Source organism: Rosa chinensis, chromosome 7, assembly GCF_002994745.2.
Source record: "Rosa chinensis cultivar Old Blush chromosome 7, RchiOBHm-V2, whole genome shotgun sequence".
In the NCBI taxonomy this organism is placed as follows: domain Eukaryota; kingdom Viridiplantae; phylum Streptophyta; class Magnoliopsida; order Rosales; family Rosaceae; genus Rosa; species Rosa chinensis.
Genome location: NC_037094.1, coordinates 56,069,387 through 56,086,570, shown reverse-complemented (window position 1 = coordinate 56,086,570; position 17,184 = coordinate 56,069,387). Strand labels below are relative to the sequence as shown.

Genomic DNA, 17,184 nt, shown 5'->3' with positions numbered 1-17,184 from the left:
GTAGAAAATTGACTAAGCTCATTATCAAAAGGAACCTCAATAGTAACTTGTTGCTCTGAGTTTGGAAATTATCACTGGATTAGGAATATGAAGCCCCTTCAACAGCCAAAGACTTGGAAGTGCAACCCCACGGTCGTTAGTCACAACAAGATCCAAACTCAAAGAACTGCAGAAATTGAGTTGAAAGCCACCTTCGGCTCAGCAATGCAAACAAAATATGGTTTGTGAATATGACAGATGTTTGAAAGCTCAAAATGGGATTCAATGTTTCCCACTCCTTTGATATTCTCATATTCTAATAAAGAACCTTCATTGATGGTATTTTTAATTTTGTCTTGCTTTGGATAAGCGGTATCACGAGCTAAAACTTGAGTAGCTTATCGTCTTTGTTTTTTTTTTTTTTGTTGAGACTTAGGGAATACCAGTGTGAAATCTTTGTCAATATCTCCATTAACCCCATGACTAGTAATTAAGGAGACATCCTCGGTTAAAGTTGCAACATGTTCAAACTTAGGCAGAGCATGACCTATAGATAAGTCAGATTGGCCAATCAATTGTTCCTCTTTCCACCATTTCATGCCAACTCTGACGGATTCAAATTTGCTCACCACTTTTATTTTGTGGTGATATCACCACCCTATTAAAACTTGTCAGGTCATATAGAATTAATTGAAATTATTTTTTAATAAAACATCATGATTAACCATAATTATGTTTTATAACACATGACAGTTTTATATTGAGTGGTGGTATCAGTTGTGGTATCACCACCAAAGTATTGGTGGTGAGCAAATTGCAAATTTGAATACAACTCTGACTACTGTGTGGAGAGATGATCGAGTTTTGACAGCTAGGCACTATTGTCACTTATCTCATCATTACTTTCAAGTTTCAACACATCATCGTCATGCAGTAGTATGAACATTAAGGTCCTCCAAAGTGCTATAATTAAATGCCAGTAGCAACTAATTTATTAGCACTGAAAATATCTACCTCCTTAACCACTTGATTAGATAGATTAAAAAACACTGCATCAATTTCCTTATTTGTAGGGATGACAAATTTATTCTCATTGATAAGAGGAGTATTGACAGCTTCACTACTTCCATCATTCCCCTTGACTATGGGTTCATTAATGACCAAATCCGCAACTCAATCGAGTTCCTGATCAACGACTTCATTGAGAGCATCTTCTGCGAATTTTGTAATCCATTCATTGTTTGCTACCTCAAAACAGTGTTGAACTTGAGGATTACTCTGAAATTGTTTAAGTTTTGCTCATAAACATTGTTTACAATTGCCTTGGGTCGATACTCCTGACGTACAATGTGAGTAGGTTTCGTAGCAAGCTTTTGTTCTTGAACTTTTGGCATTTTGTTAGAATTTTTCAAGTGCCTGCATTGATCAGCCATGCATGTGACCCACCTTCCCACAGTGAGTACACATATTCTCATAAACTACTTCAATTGGAAACAATGAGTTTCCCGCTCCACCATCAAAGATGATGAGAATTCACCTGCTAGATCAACATCTACCAAGACTCAAGCAAAATATCCGAATTGTCGTTCCTTTGTAGTTTTATCAATCTACTATGGAGTGCCCACACCCCTGGCTATCTGCTCCATAATATGTTGTTAATGCATTTTGGCTCAGACCATAAAATCTAACCCAAATTTGAGAGTGTATTTGTGGAAAGGTATCTCCTGGAACAAAATATGGCTTCCACTGAGTTAGACGAAAAATTCCATCAGAAAGAGTACAAGTACCTTTACCCCATACCCTACGCAGATCCTATTCTGTGACAAAATGAATGTCGAAATACTCTTTACCAAGCGGTACCAGATGCCATGGCTCCGAAGGCCGCCAGAGACCAGCAAACAACCCTTTTAGCGCATTAGCCTTCAAAGGTTTAGAACCCTTACGCAGCAGTAGACGACCAATAAGATTGGTTTTGAAATGCTTCAATTGCCCCTGATATAAGGATTCATTGATCTTAACATAAATCTTATCTCCGCAAACAATAGGAGATGACAGTTGACTGAGAGGTATAGCTGACTCGGTTGAGTTGGAGAGAAAATATGCAAAAGTGTGCGCTTAAGGGGCTGGTGGAGGAGACGGCAAAGCTGTACGTGTCCAAGCCTCCCATGAACGCCCAAGAACAAACAGCCGTCTCAGAGCTCGTCGACGGCATCACGCAACCCTAGAAAAACCCTAGAACGGCGAAAGTTTTTTTTGTTCCCTCCTTTTTTCTCCGTCTCTAACTTAAAAAAGTCCTAAAAATTTGTATGATCCCAACATATGCTGTTTGAATATCGATTGATCAGATAGTCAAAAGCTTATATGCCTTTTCTAATTTCAGTTCCTACTTTTTGGTAATGCAAAGAGGTGAAGAGTTTGGTAATGCAACACTATTAGAAGTAATCTCGAGTCAACTACATTTTTCTTATGAGAAATCATCATTACATAAATGAGAACTTTAGCACTATGATTCTTGGAGCCTCTCCTTCACTTTCATAAATGGGAGGTAACAATTGTGGTAGGTTTTCTGGTGTTATTTACCAAAATGACCAAATGTCAAATGCTTCCAATGAAGGTAATGCAAGGTAATAATTTCTGGTAGAGCAAAGGTAATAATTTCTGGTTCCATAGTGCAGGGCAATCTGGAGAACAATCCAGAAGGGAATTTAACTCAATTAAGCTGCAAAAATGAAATATCTCATATATTTAAGTACAATTTTGTAGTATAATAATGACATCAGTATGACATGGTGAGTCGAAAGCAAACAATCAAGGGGTGAGTCACAGGCAGCAAAACCCATCGCTGACAGCCACGTGTCCAAACAGGGATCCATCACCTCGTGACTTAACAGGAGTTGGTATTCTTATTAAAATCAGGATAAACCAATGGATATCATTTCATGCCTATTTAATCAAACGGGGCCCACCCGTATCAGGCTGTTATCGTGTGCGCAGGAAAGTCCACGTGGGCCGAGCACACAGATTCGCTGTGTGTGTGAGTTCTTGCATAGAGCGGCGGAGATTCCCTTGTGGCATATATCAGTTCTGTTCAGATAATCGATTTATTTTGATTTTGTACTCGATCGTGTTCAATTGTCGGGTATGAATAAATAGATTAAAATTAAATTAAAGAACAATTTAAATGTGTCAAATTTAAATTTTTATGTTTATAAATAATAAATTATAATTTTGAATGTCTTATCTATTTTTAATTTGATTGAAGATTTATAAAATTTAATAATTCATGAATAGATTTACTGAAATGTGATAAAAGTGAATCTTACAACTGCTGATTAAAATTTTCTTTATAAAGTCCTCGTTATAATAGTCCCTGATTAGAGCTTCACCCCAATTTCATGTTCAATTATCGTTTAGATGTAATAAAAAAAAAATAAAAAAAAATACAGTTGGAATGATCAATTTTCATAAACTCAACGATAATCGCACACAATTGGGTTCGTATTAATTGACTACACGATCACGACTCTACGCATAGGGGATACTAGGCAAATGGGTAAAATCGTCATTTAGCAACCCCCAATTCTACAAACCTCAAAATGCCGTCAACTTCAGTCCGACTGGCACTCCCGCCAGCCTGTACCCAGCTGTCTCCCAAACTCCAAAAAAATTTAAATAATATTAAAATCTCCCCTGCGTTTTTAGTCCCCCTCTTTCCTCACTTTATTGTTTAAGGAAACTCAAAAACCTTGGAGAGGAGTAACAAGAAAGAAGAAACCCCAAACCATTTTCCAAAATCAACACCACAATGTCTGCTCACACTCTGCTCTTGTGATCTTCCCCGCATTGCCGACTAGAGATTTTGATTTCGCCGCAGCAATGGATCCCTGCCCATTTGTCCGAGTCACAGTCGGCAATCTGGCCCTCAAAATTCCGGTGGCTTCGAAGCCGGCGCGCACCGTCGTCCACCCTTCGTCTTCGCCGTGTTTCTGCAAGGTCAAGCTGAACAACCTCCCGGTCCAGACGGCCGTCGTGCCGTGTCTCCCACCGGAAACCCAAACCCTAGACGCGAATAGCCACGGCGTAATAGCCGCTACCTTCCACCTCAGCAAGTCGGATCTGGACCGGGTCGCGTCCAAGTCCATCTTCGCCGCGAAACTCTGCCTCAAAATCTCAATCTACACGGGGCGAAGGGGCACCACCTGTGGAGTGAACTCCGGGAGGCTATTGGGCCGGGTTTCGGTCCCCTTGGATCTGGCGGGAACCGAGTCCAAGCCCAGTGTGTTCCACAACGGGTGGGTTTCCGTCGGCAAAGGGGCCGGGAAAGGCGCGGGTGCTGGGATTACCCAGTTTCATTTGAATGTCAAGGCGGAACCCGACCCGAGATTCGTGTTTCAGTTCGACGGCGAGCCGGAGTGCAGTCCTCAAGTGTTTCAGATCCGAGGCAATATCAGACAGCCCGTCTTCACCTGCAAGTTCAGCTTCAGAAACACCGGAGATCGAACCCAGAGATCCAGGTAGATTGCTCAACCCTTTTCCCTCTAGATTTTGCTTTTAATTTTTGAAAAATATGATTCTTTCTGTTTGATTCGTGCTTTAGAGTAAAGCTCACAATTGCTCCTCCGCTCCTCACTTTACGACTAAATGCTTGAATCTTCAACCGGACTCTGATCCCATTAAAGATTTTTTTGGCCTGTAGATTCCAAACCCATTTGTACTTAAACAATTGGTTCATTTTCATTGCTTTTAGCTACTTTTTCAGTTTCAATGACGAATTCCATTTCCTAATTCCCATTTTGCCCTTGTCTTTCCAGGTCCTTGCAATCGGACCAGAGTAGCTCCAGAAGCTGGCTGAGCTCGTTCGGGAGCGAGCGAGAGCGACCCGGGAGGGAACGCAAAGGCTGGTCCATAACGGTCCACGACCTATCCGGGTCGCCGGTAGCCGCCGCATCAATGGTCACACCCTTCGTGGCCTCACCGGGTTCCGACCGGGTCAGCCGCTCCAACCCCGGATCCTGGCTCATCCTCCGACCCGGGGATGGAACGTGGCAGCCATGGGGCCGCCTCGAGGCCTGGAGAGAGCGCGGCGGGGCCGACGGACTCGGGTACCGGTTCGAACTCATACCCGACTCCAACGGCGGCATGAGCGCCGGCGGCATTGTTCTGGCCGAGTCGACTCTGAGTTTAAACAAAGGCGGGAAGTTCGTTCTGGACCTCGGGTCGAATTCCGGGTCGGGTAACCGCGGCGGGGCTCCGGTTGTTCCGAACTCGCCGGCATGCAGCCCGAAGAGCAGTGGGGACTTCGGGTACGGGTTGTGGCCGTATTGCTTGTACAGAGGGTTTGTGATGTCGGCGCGCGTGGAGGGTGAGGGCAGGTGCAGCAAGCCTACGGTGGAGGTGAGCGTTCAGCACGTGAGCTGCACGGAGGACGCAGCGGCGTACGTGGCCTTAGCGGCGGCCGTTGATCTCTGCATGGACGCTTGCCGGCTCTTCTCGCAGCGGCTGAGGAAAGAGCTCTGCCAGCCGTCGGATTTGCTCGGATGATGATTCGGCCACTATGCGGCGTCGTTTTGTCGTGTTCAGTTCTTTTAGTATTGATGTGAGTGGGATTTGGTCGATTGGATTTTGGATTCCGATTCACCATGAGAGGTTTTTACTATTACTAGTTACTACTAACAGAGCCCAGTAGTGTGTACAGTGAGTGAAAAAGAAAGAGAGATTAGACAGGGCACGCTTTGTTTTTACTTGTGTGGCTTGTGTTTAATTTTTTTTTCCCCCTTTTATTTTTTCAAGTGAAGGGTTTGCTTAGTTAATTGCAATTTCCTTGTTGGGATAATGTAGTTACTGACTTGAAAAATTGTCTTTTGCTATTTTTGTTTTATTAATTAATTAGCTGAATGGATGAATGAGCTGTAATGTAATTATTTTTACTTGCCCATGCCATTACAAAAAACAATTGTGTGCCTTTTTGGTTTTCTTGTTTCCTTTCTATAAAAGATAACTCTAATCGGTTAAAAGTGGAATGCCCATCTCTCATTGTTTTGAATTAGAGCAACAGCTGTATTCACTGAAACGTTTGCTTCACGTAAAACATGGAATGTGATTTCTTCTTTGAATGAAGAAGTAAGAGCTTAAAGCAGTTTTGGTCATCCAAGGTTCGAAGCAACTTGATCAATCAGTAGCTTGGAAATTTCTCTCACTTTTATACAACGATAACTAGCTTAAAAAACATATTTAAGACCCGCTTCTAAGCCATGTCCTTTATGCTTCTGCTAAAGGGAAGTATGCAACCCCCAACTCTTTTGCACTAGCAAGATTGAATTAGATTAGGGGGGTTTCTCATGTCCATGAGAGACTAGCATAAGAAGCTCGAAACCGACATAAATTTATAATTCAAATATGCTTCGGTTGGTTCGGTTCATTCCACTTTAGTTTTTAAAATGGTGTAACTAACACTGACTGGTACTGATAAAAGATCTTTCGACTCTTAAATTAAGTTAAGTAATGGACTTTACAAAAAAAGGATGTCAAAACAAAGAATTATACCTAATTTGAGGGGTGTGACATCCTATTTACAATAAACTAAGTTAAAAGTCAAATCCATTATTGACGTGGAAGTCCCAGATTAAGACAGGTCACTGTACCAGTAGAGACATTCGATGATTGGTTCACATACGCTCTTAAGTGTCTTCGAGGAATCCGAGAAATATACCAATTAGCTTGTCATAGACAAGTTCGATAGTAACGAGTAATGATGTCAGTGCTAATATAAGTCGGCTGCAATTAGTTCGGTTCGATCCACTTTAGTTTTTAGATCGGTCGAACCAACACTGATTGATACTGATTGCTCAAATCAAGTTACGTAATGGTTTTTACAAAATAAAGGTATAATCGAGTTACCAACCAAGTCCGAAGGAAGAGACTTAAAAGGTAGTGCAATGTCATGCTTTGACTTGGTTGTGTAACAACGCTCGGTACCGTGGATACCTCTACGGCATTCTATCATGTGAAGTACTTAACTAAGGTTTGTTCTTTGGTTTTGGCTCCTACCAGCTAAGCGGATGGACTTCGGGGAAAAATGAATGGTCTTGCACATGATATGAGCATCGAATCTTGGTGAGGTACTTGACCAAGGTTTATTCCTTAGTGCTCGTCGGTGCTTCTACACCATAGCAAGTTGCGTCCTTACATGTAACAATTTTCTACAAAATTCTAGTCTAGCTCGGACCGATTACGAAATTATTTACTTTTTATATTAAATACACTCATACTTTTATAGACTGTTAAAAGTCTGTATTGAATACATCCGAACTTTTAAATTTTATAGACTTCTTTAAAAGTGTCACTAATTCCATATACAATAGACTTCTCTTAGAGTTAAACTTTCTATTTGTCCTTTCAAAAAAAAAAAAAAACTATCTATTTGTTGGGGTTAACTTTGATGTGTATACATTTCTACATATTTTAGGGAATTGACTTCAAAAATAAAGAAGAAAGATAGAAAGAAGTTGAGTAAGAAAAACGGGTCCTAGGTCCACCGATAGGGTGGAGGGAGGTTGTTGTGGATATGGGGGCGGGAAGGGCGTGCACGTTATGTGCCCGAATCAAGTTCAAGAAGAATGAATACATAAACAGATTTATCAATTTAATTATTTGTTAGTAAGTGCATCAAGATTATGTTGGATGATAGCTGTAATGCGCTTTTGAGTAAAGCATATCTTTTATTGGTTGGTAGTTTTGACCATGTTTATCTGATTATTAATATTGAATTAAGTTTTGATAATCAATTAATTTTAATTTGTATTCAATTATGCTTAAACTGTCGTTAGTGTTAAAATCTAAGGACATCGACTAATAAGCATTCTAAACACCTTGTTGCTACTGGATCTGTGCTTCAAAGTGAGGCAGAAGCATTGCAAAGTTGGCTTGCTTTTGACAATTCACCAAGGCTGAAGGTATATTGAGGTGGAAAGTGACTGTGCTCTGTTAGTCTCTGCTATGAATCAACATGATGGGGACAACTCTCAGGTTAGGTGAATTTTGAAGGATTGCAAAGATTATAATGAAGAAGTTCAACATATTTACTGTTAAGTAAATAGTGTTGCTTATAGATTAACGTATTTTTACTATTTATAATTATGTTATTGATTTGTTTTTAGATGAATCGTCTGAATTAATTTAGAGATGTATTTTATGAGGATTATTATAATGTGTTTGATAATGCTAGAGTTTAAGTTTTATGTCCTCACGATGCATATTTCCTCAATAAATAATAACATAGATGACTGATGCATATTTCCTCAATAAATAATAACATAGATGACTGAATTCTAAATCCCATTTAAAAAGAAAAATTTTATCATTAAATTTAAATCTAACAACAATCAAGCATGGACTGAAACTGTTAATTAATTTATTTATATTATAGTATTAATGCTATTCGGCGCAAAATGAACGAATCCATGTTTGGGTTTGGTGTGACTTCAGGAGATGGCAACTGGCAGCCACCATAATTAATTTAAGGGAGGGGTTACCCCTCACTCTTTGCTTACTTCCAGATTTAAAATGTGGTAGAAGGCAAGGCAGGTGTGTACTAGGGTCACCGGGACAGAATCGAAAATGTATAAAGTATTTTGGAAAAATTGAATTGAATGGGTTGGTGGCGTGGGGGTGCGGGGTGCGTGCTCTGCTACGCAATTTGATTTCTGGGACTCAAGTCATTCAATTCTTTTGGAATTTCCACATCCAGAAAATTTGATAATTTTCTTGAAATAGAAATCTACAACCGACGTTTTGGGATGTTTACTGATGAAGGTTCATAGTAAAGACATTAGGTAAATTTTTCTGATTTGTTATCACAGGTAAATAAAGTAATTGATAATTGACCTAGGTCAATTTGGAAACTGTGCCGGTGACCTAAAAGGTGGAAATAAACACTAAAAAACAGTGAATAGTGGATGACCCGGTGACTCAACGGGTGAACTTGCTCTTAGAGCTAGCATGGTGAGCTTCGAGGGAGTGGCCTTGACCATTTTTCATCAATTTTGTGACTCTCTCCGCTAGTCATGTCATGGCTTTACTTTTGCAGTATTGTCAACAGACTTTTGAGTTTCTAAAGCAGTAGTTAGGGACATTCTGAAATAGTGCACCAACAGTCTGTGTAGGTTGTGTGAAAGATCATGACGGTGATCTTTTCATGTTATATTAAGCCTGAGTGATGATGTTGGGTTTTATAATGCTAGTTTTGGGGTGAAGATGCTGGATTGTAACTAGAGTTCTGACTTCGCATCATTTTCTAAACTTAGGCTTTTGTAGTCCTATGCGGAAAGAGTTCTTACTGCCCCAATTGTCCCACAACTCCACTAGCATTTTTTTTTCTGAGACTCCACATTTCGATATTGGTGAGCTAAAATGAAGTTCCAGTACGTTCATGAATAGTTTTGCATATTAGAGTTACATTTTCAAGTTGTTTTTGTAGGTAGTGTTGTGTTGATTTCGCTGTTTGTAGAAACAATAAGGTAAGTGTTTTGAGATCGTTCAACACAAGCAGGAGATCCAGCATTTGCATAGAAAAATGGTGATCAAATAAAGTCCGTTCGTGCCCTCACTTTGGATGCTTTACATATTATAGTATAGTTGAAAGAATTTCAAGAACAATTTTGGCTTTCTTAATATTTGTTGCTCAATCTTTTATTCATTGACAGTTGACACGTTTATTTTTAACACAAGTTGAACATTTTATCAAGAAGAAAAAGAAAAACAAAAGACTAAGAATATATATATATATATATATATATATATATATATATATATATTCGATTAATTGCAGAAGAAAGATTAGTGCTTCAATCGATCAACACAAACAGATTTTGGTTTTGAAATCAGACTCTAATATTAAAACATCTGTTAATGAACTTATTTTAGGGAGAGTGGACATTGGCATGGAGCCATCGAGTATGGTCCCCAGTCCGGCAGTCCCTCCCCAGTTATAGTCACTGCAAAAAGCCTAGAGTAGTGTAACCAAACCAAATCAAGCCAACGAAGCCAACACTCCAACAGCACTAGTTGGATAAATGATGATGATAATAACAGCAACAAACAAGGCAATACAAATTCCCAAATGGAGTCAAGAGTCACGTTCACGAGTGTCCTACTGGGACATGCCCAGAGCTGTCAATAGCTTTTTCTGTTTGGCAGCTAGAAACAACAGATAAAGAACTAAACGTTAACAAGGAACTGCCTCCCTCACTCTCTCTCTCTCTCTCTGGGTCTCTCTTGGTGGGTATCACTCAGTCTCTCAATCTGGGTCTCCCAGAGAGGGGTCACATGAGCTAGGACGTTATGGTCGTCATTGTTATTCTGTCACTCTCTCTCTGGATCTAACCCACACTGGCACCACTACAACCTAACCTATTACCTCCTTTACCGTTGCACCAAGGCAAAATTGACCAACGGCTTCAACAACTTCTCAACCGATTAGTTTGCGTTTCCTCGTTCATCCTTGATGGCTCTGTTTGGTTCCAAGGTAGATGAGTTGAGTATATACCATTTTTGATCCGAAGCAAACCTACGCTCTCAGGTTCTCATTGATGTTGCATTGTCCACCTTGAGGTCACCACTGTCCGCATCGGCTAGCCAAGATATGATATTTTTCACTTCAAAAATTACAACTCAACTTTTACTGTTTATTACAAACTCTACTTTTACCTTATAAAGGAAGGAGAGAGTATTGGGTGTGGCAGCCGTGTCAACTGTACAGTGCACCACCAATTAGAAATCACCATTTCAAATTTTATGCCCACATATCCTCATATTGTCATGTGAAATTCTGAAAATACCCCCACCCACCCCCTACATGTGATCTTATTGGCACATCGTACTATACATGTGGCACAACGATCGTAGATAAAACCTAATGATGGAAAAGGTCTTGGATTTGACTGTTAAGCTCTTACAGTGATTTTCACGTGAAATTTTAAAAATACCCTCACTCACCCCTTACATGTGATCTTATTGGCACATCGTACTGTATATGTGACACAAAGGTCGTAGATAAAACATAATCATGGAGAAGGTCTTGAGTCTGACTGCTAAGCTCTTACAGTGATATGACTGACTTATAATAAATTGTTTGAGTGAAAGTTTATAATCATCAAGAATATTTTCAAAATCTTATGGGACAAAAGCATGGTCAATATGAGCATGAAATTTTTAATGATGGTTTGAGATTGAATGTTTGACACATTACATTTATTTTACGTTGTTAGAAAAGTATTTTTCTTTAGCTTGTATTAGTTCAAGTATAATGACATAACGTGCATTGGACTCTATAACTCGTGTCACAAGTTCGTGAACGCTGAGAATAACTTGTTCATTCTACAATATCCTGTCCATTTATTGGGACCATGATCAATATATCTTCTCATTCATACTTGACATTGTTCATGATTCATGAATGTGAAAATATATAAATATATGGACCAATACTTAACTTTGGTAGCTACATGTTCAGTGGATCCAACACTTCTCGAAAGAAACTGCACTATTCACCGAAAGCAATTTCCACCCAGATCAACTTTGAGAATCGATTATGGACTTTTCTTACGGAGCTGGAGACATGGTGCTGTTTTACCGCCTCCACTTGGGTAGTGTTATTTTTGTTAATGATCAAGAAAGAAAATGAGAGTAGAACCTCATAACTTTGGTTCCTTAGAAGTAACAACTACTCATAAGTCATAACTTTTTGTTTATCTCCTTGACTTTTCAGGAAGATTTCCGGTTTCTTTTGCTTAAATAACCCGCTCCCTAAATTGGGTTACAATGTTGGAGGGGGAATAATTATGTTTTGGACTATGGAGGTAATAAAAAGTGTTAGAATTAAAAAATTCTACCAATTGGGTCTAGTCCAACTATCTAAGTGGTAAGAAATTGTTTAAAAATATAAGTGAGATGTAAGTTAGAAGTACCTTGACAAAAATTAGAAAACTTAGGGTGCAAATTCATCAAAATTGAAAAGTCATGGAGAAAAATTATGTAGGCAATTAAGTTATTTTGCTATTTTGTCAGTGTCTTACTAATTTACTCTCTCTTGAGTTGGTAATATATTTACTCATTTAGCGGTGTCTTTCTTTGACAGTCCATAAATCCGGATCACTATTATTATATTTTTACTTATTGAATATAATGTTTTGACATTCTTCAAAAAAAAAAATAACAATAATAAAATTAAAAAACTGTGATGTAAATTAGCATGCATGAGAAAAACTATGGGCATAATATTGCACGAAAAGAATGAGAAACCTATAAGCCACACCTCCGGGCATAGCATTACATCTAGTATATCTACCATCATTAATTAGATGCCTTTCACACGCTGCACATTTGTTAAGAGTTTATACCATGCATTACTATTTACTAATCAGATTAAATGTTCTAATTTTTGAGAGAAGCTGAAGATTCCAAATGAAGTCCCCTTGCCACTAGGAAGTAGCCTTCAACCAAAGAGAGTTTCTTTCCAAACGCTTGAGCTAATCATCGAAATTCTCCTATAAGGTCAATCTTGTAATAATTTTTCAGGCACTTCCCATTTTGAACTTAAAACCATTGACCATTCTCCCTTTGAACAAGCTTCCACCCTGGTTTAGCTAAAAGAGCTTGATTAGTTAAATGAGTATTCTTCATATCCAAACCACCTCAAATCGTTGTTTGCAAGCGGAACCCCAAATGACAATGGTGGATTGTTGCCTTGTCATCCGCCCCATAGAAAATCTCTGACAATAAGCCTATAGCCTTGAAGTCTTGAATGAAGTAGTATAAGGAAAAAAGGAAATTTAAAGCAGACGAGAGTGAGCCGAAGGAAAAAGAATTGGCTTCAGTAATTTAGAATCCGGTATGCAACTTCTCAAGCTTAGTTGAACAAAGTTCTGAAAGGGAAAATAGAAATTTAGAGAAGTTGCATACCTTCAAGCAGAGACTAACAAAGTTTCCATATGCCTGAGCATCAAATTGATACTTTACAAATTATTAATAGATTCCAGTCAAGTACAAATTTAGAACATTTAATTTGCTTATTAATCAAGGCTTGATAAAAAAAAAATTGCTTATTTTAATGCCATATGCATGGCTTTATATCATAAGAACTTCAGACCAAGAAAATATATATAGTCATCCAAGCTTAGTGGAAAAACATGTATACAATTAATGTTCATCTACCTTACCCTCATTTATGCTATAAAAAGTGAATATCCAAGGTGAAACTCAGCAGTTTACCAGTAACAATCACTCAGCTGGCATCTTCAACCTAGTTTATTTTGGGCATGCCATTCTTGAGTCTCCCAAGATTGGCTGATCATATCCATCTTCTTGTAGAATGAAGAATCCGAACAGTTTCATCATCTTCCTTGTGCACTCTCCAACCTAACATACGCATTAGATTTCCGATTAGCAACTGCATTGTCGTTACCATTACCAGTGCTTTCCAATTGCTTCTGGTAAAATATTTTCAGTAGATACTATTTCTAGGTTGGCTGCATCTAAATTAGGAGTGGTGGAACCTGAATATTGCATATAACTGGCCTAGGGGATTCATATATATAGCTGCCTCTAAAAATTCTCCAAGTATGAGTGCCTTTGGCTAGAAGTTAGATTGAATCATAATATAACTTAAGTAGCATCTCTGTTCCATAAAGAGAACCAGTGCTCCTTTTTGGTTTTTCACTTGTAGTGGTTGATGAACCAGCATCTGTTTGACCATCTATCTTGACTGAACCAAACTGATTACCTTTTGTTTCACCAGTGGCTTTATTATCTTTCTCTAAATCAATATTTTCTGCAGTGTCTACCTCTTCTTCCTTCACTCTTCTCAAGCTTCCAATTTCGATTTGGTTGCTTATAGTGCGGATGTTCTGCTTCACAGCACTGGATGCATCATCACCCTTGTATTGCTCCTCTCTTGCATCTTGGCTATACCTTGTATCTCTATTTTGAACTTGATCCTCCAAATCATTTCCTTGCTCTTCACTCTCTTGTTCTTCACTTTCTTCTTCTCTCTCCGTATCATCTTCATCAATCAAATCCTCTACCCCCTCAGATTCTTCCTCGGATTTCTCTTGATCATGCCCGTCAACTTCATCTTCACCGCCTCTTCCTTCCTCCTCACTTTCTTCAGCTTTAGTCTCATCTGCCTCTTCTTCTGATTCTTCCTCTTTTTCCCTATGCCTTCCAACATCCATCGAAGTTTCTTCCACATGAGGACGGAGGCCCCGTCTCCCAAGTTCTAGTACTCCATGCTCATTTTGCACCTCCCCTGATATCTTCTCTGCAGAGCTGACTTCAAGTGCTTTTTTACCATGGGAGTGATTGAGTTGGTAAACCAGCCAGATGCAAATAGCAAGCAACAAAGATATCTGAACAGCATGCTTTACCTTGAAGCCTTTTACCCTCTGGTTTCTACTGGGTGATTGCTTCAACATGGTTAATACGAAATTGTATATAGCTTCACCAATTAGCAGCAGGCAAGTTGTGAGCCAATCTGTACAAAGGGAAGTAGGAACCATAAGTGATCCACCATATAAATATACTACTACATCTAAATTTTCTACTGCAGAATCTCACCAATGCACTTATGCACATGTTTTGTGGATATTCATTCTGTTGTTGTGAGATACAAAATCGTTTGTTGCTTTGGTATTCTTAACAAATCATACAGATAGCAGCATGAAAAACATCATCACCTTGGAAGTCTTGATTGGTAGACAATGAAAACAATGATAGGCAAAACAAACTCCACTCTCAAGACTTGAAATGCAGCATCGAATTATCCAGGAGATTATACTTCAAAAAACATCTCTTTTCACCATTAGAATGAATGTGCCATCCAGCTAAAGTAAGAAATCATTCAAAGTCACTAATTTTAGACTTGATCAAAGAGTTTGTATATATTCAGCACTTTTAAACAATGCAATGAGTAAGACAAGATACCAAACTTGCATATAGCAGAAAAGGACACTGTTCTTGCCCAAAAAAAAAAAGGATACTGTTGCCGACAATGAATAAAGAACAAATTCTAAAACCCATTTAGAACCTCATCTGCTTAAACAAATGATTCAAACGGAAGCAGCTTCATTCTTAGAATTTGCAATACGCCAATTATTAAGAAAACAATCAAAGACAGCAGTTAATTCCACACCTTAATTAGTAAGGGTTCCTTGTTAACAGCAACAAAATTCACAAAACCCATATCAAAAATGACACTTATTAGTCTTATTACTACCTTGAAATGCCAGAATCTAATTTCAATCACAGAAAAGATCCAAAATTGGCATATGAGGTATAAATACAAAGTTCCAAACACATAGAATCAACATGAGCACTATCATACCAAACATATCTTACAAGCATAAACAAGCACTAATTCTTAGATGCAAAGACCAAATAAAGAACGAAGAAAAGAAATTAAGAAAGGTATCGTACCAGTGACTCAGTGGGGCAAGCAAGCTAGGTAGCAGAATTTGAGATATATTCGATTTAGTAGAGGTTTGCAGTTGGATTCATCTATGAACAAGTAGTACTTTTTACCCCAACAAGTAATAATCTAGTTTTAAATTACCACCCTTTTCTTTCTGCTCTTCAAATATGTGGTTGGAAAGGAGAGGATGACAAACAAGTAGTTGAGGGGTGTGAATAATGCACTCTGTCTCTGTGTCTGTCCTTGAATGGAGCTGAAGAAAAGTCACACAAAGCTTCATGCAGGAGAGGTTTAAATTACAGATCCAGAATAGTGAAACAGTACAAGTGAGTGTGACAATGACGACTAAGTCGACAAGGCATTAAAATCAGGTTATATGACACTACTGATAGTAGTATGGTACTACCCTTTTCTTTCTTCAATTTTTGTTATTAAAGAAAAAAGTTGGCTCTTATTATTAATTCTGTTTTTTTTTTTTAATGGGAAAATAATAATATAGTCACAGAAGATCATGATATTACACTTACTGATGCTCGGCAAGAAAATATCTCACTCAAGCAACTTTTTCAGTTATTCTCTAATGCAATTAGTACAGAGAGTTCAGGCCTCATAACCAACAATTAAAAATCGTGAGTTCAGGGTTCAGTGCGGTCACCTATAAGAAAAATGGTTAGAAGCCGAAATCTAATTAGTGCGCAGAAAATCTTGGTGATACCAACAGCTTGTTTCCAGCTCTGGTGGCAACATGTTTATCACAATGATTCGCAGACAATCATGCCGTCGGTAAGCTGTGGGTTCAATACACACTAACAACATGGAGATGAGTGAGGTGGGATTAAAAATAGTTGTCACTTCTAAAAGGATAGTTTGGGTGTAGTACATGGAAACTTTGTTATTTTTAACTGTCAAAATTTAAATTACACATACGTGCATGATCTTTATTGAGACCATTCTAATGATCTTTATTGAGACCATTCTAGGAGATATTTTAATTTTTTACTTTGTTATTTTTGTTCTTTATTTGAGTAATTTGAAATACACATACCTTTCGACTTAGCACATACCCTTTAATTTTTTATTATTATTATTATTTTTGTTATCTAGTTTTGCTCTTAAAATCCTCTCTTTCCCCCATCATTAAAAATAATAATAATAATAAAAAATCCTGGAATTCACAATCAATCTGATGAAGGTTCTCAAGAACCAGAGAATGTTGCACATGAGAAAATTTTCATTTTTTGATTGCCATTATATAGTAGTTTTGTTTATTAGTGGATTTTTGTTGCTTCTTGATAATCGTAATTCTTTGGGATTATGTTTCTCCTAAAGGTTAGGACCATTGAAAAAACAGAAGTACTTATTAATTGTTGAGGAAATAATGAAATGTCCCAGATCTATCACACTCAAGCAGCAATGTTTTTCCACTGTGTATGAACAGGCTGGTCAGAGAAGAAAATAATGGAAACAATGGATTTCTTAGTGAACAGGATGGGGTGGCGTGCCCAGAAGATTGCAAAAATATCCCAATGTTGTGTGTTACAGCTTAGACAAGAGAATCATCCCAAGGTGTTGGGTTGTTAAGAGTCTTGTTTTTGAAAGGACTGATAAATGAGGAGAAGTTGAGTTTGGCTACTGTTTTAACGAAGTGAGACAAGTACTTGTAAGTACTTGTTGACTATGGTAATGAAGTACTTGTTGACTATGGTAATGATTGTGAGTACATAGATATCTCGACCTAGTAA

At 38.3% G+C, this 17,184-nt stretch overlaps 2 protein-coding genes across 4 annotated transcripts; one reads left to right on the top strand and one right to left on the bottom strand.

Moving 5' to 3' along the window:
* The first annotated feature begins 3,681 nt into the window (after window positions 1-3,681).
* On the top strand, window positions 3,682-5,861 carry LOC112179404. The gene is made up of 2 exons (XM_024317803.2): window positions 3,682-4,493; window positions 4,791-5,861. The coding sequence occupies exons 1-2, from the start codon at window positions 3,856-3,858 to the stop codon at window positions 5,518-5,520; spliced, it is 1,368 nt and encodes a 455-aa protein (XP_024173571.1). The 5' UTR covers window positions 3,682-3,855; the 3' UTR covers window positions 5,521-5,861.
* Window positions 5,862-13,060: 7,199 nt separating this feature from the next.
* Window positions 13,061-15,726, bottom strand: LOC112175905 (neurofilament medium polypeptide). Of its 3 annotated transcripts, XM_024313644.2 has the most exons (3): window positions 15,448-15,726; window positions 14,709-14,855; window positions 13,061-14,506 (listed from the first exon to the last, which is right to left on the bottom strand). In XM_024313644.2, the coding sequence occupies exon 3, from the start codon at window positions 14,445-14,447 to the stop codon at window positions 13,617-13,619; it is 831 nt and encodes a 276-aa protein (XP_024169412.1). In that variant the 5' UTR covers window positions 14,448-14,506; window positions 14,709-14,855; window positions 15,448-15,726; the 3' UTR covers window positions 13,061-13,616. The 3 variants fall into 3 exon arrangements, with proteins under 3 accessions (XP_024169412.1, XP_024169411.1, XP_040366051.1); XM_024313643.2 differs by lacking the exon at window positions 14,709-14,855 and having other exon boundaries at window positions 15,448-15,725; XM_040510117.1 differs by lacking the exons at window positions 14,709-14,855; window positions 15,448-15,726 and adding an exon at window positions 14,590-14,611.
* Window positions 15,727-17,184: the final 1,458 nt, after the last annotated feature.

What these genes read in the sequence shown, in the direction of transcription:
- LOC112179404 (XM_024317803.2), top strand. Translation starts at nt 3,856, where the DNA reads ATGGATCCCTGCCCATTTGTCCGAGTCACAGTCGGCAATCTGGCCCTC. An exon ending in GATCGAACCCAGAGATCCAG is followed by an intron (nt 4,494 to 4,790) that starts GTAGATTGCTCA and finishes TTGTCTTTCCAG; the next exon opens with GTCCTTGCAATCGGACCAGA.
- LOC112175905 (XM_024313644.2), bottom strand. Translation starts at nt 14,447, where the DNA reads ATGTTGAAGCAATCACCCAGTAGAAACCAGAGGGTAAAAGGCTTCAAG.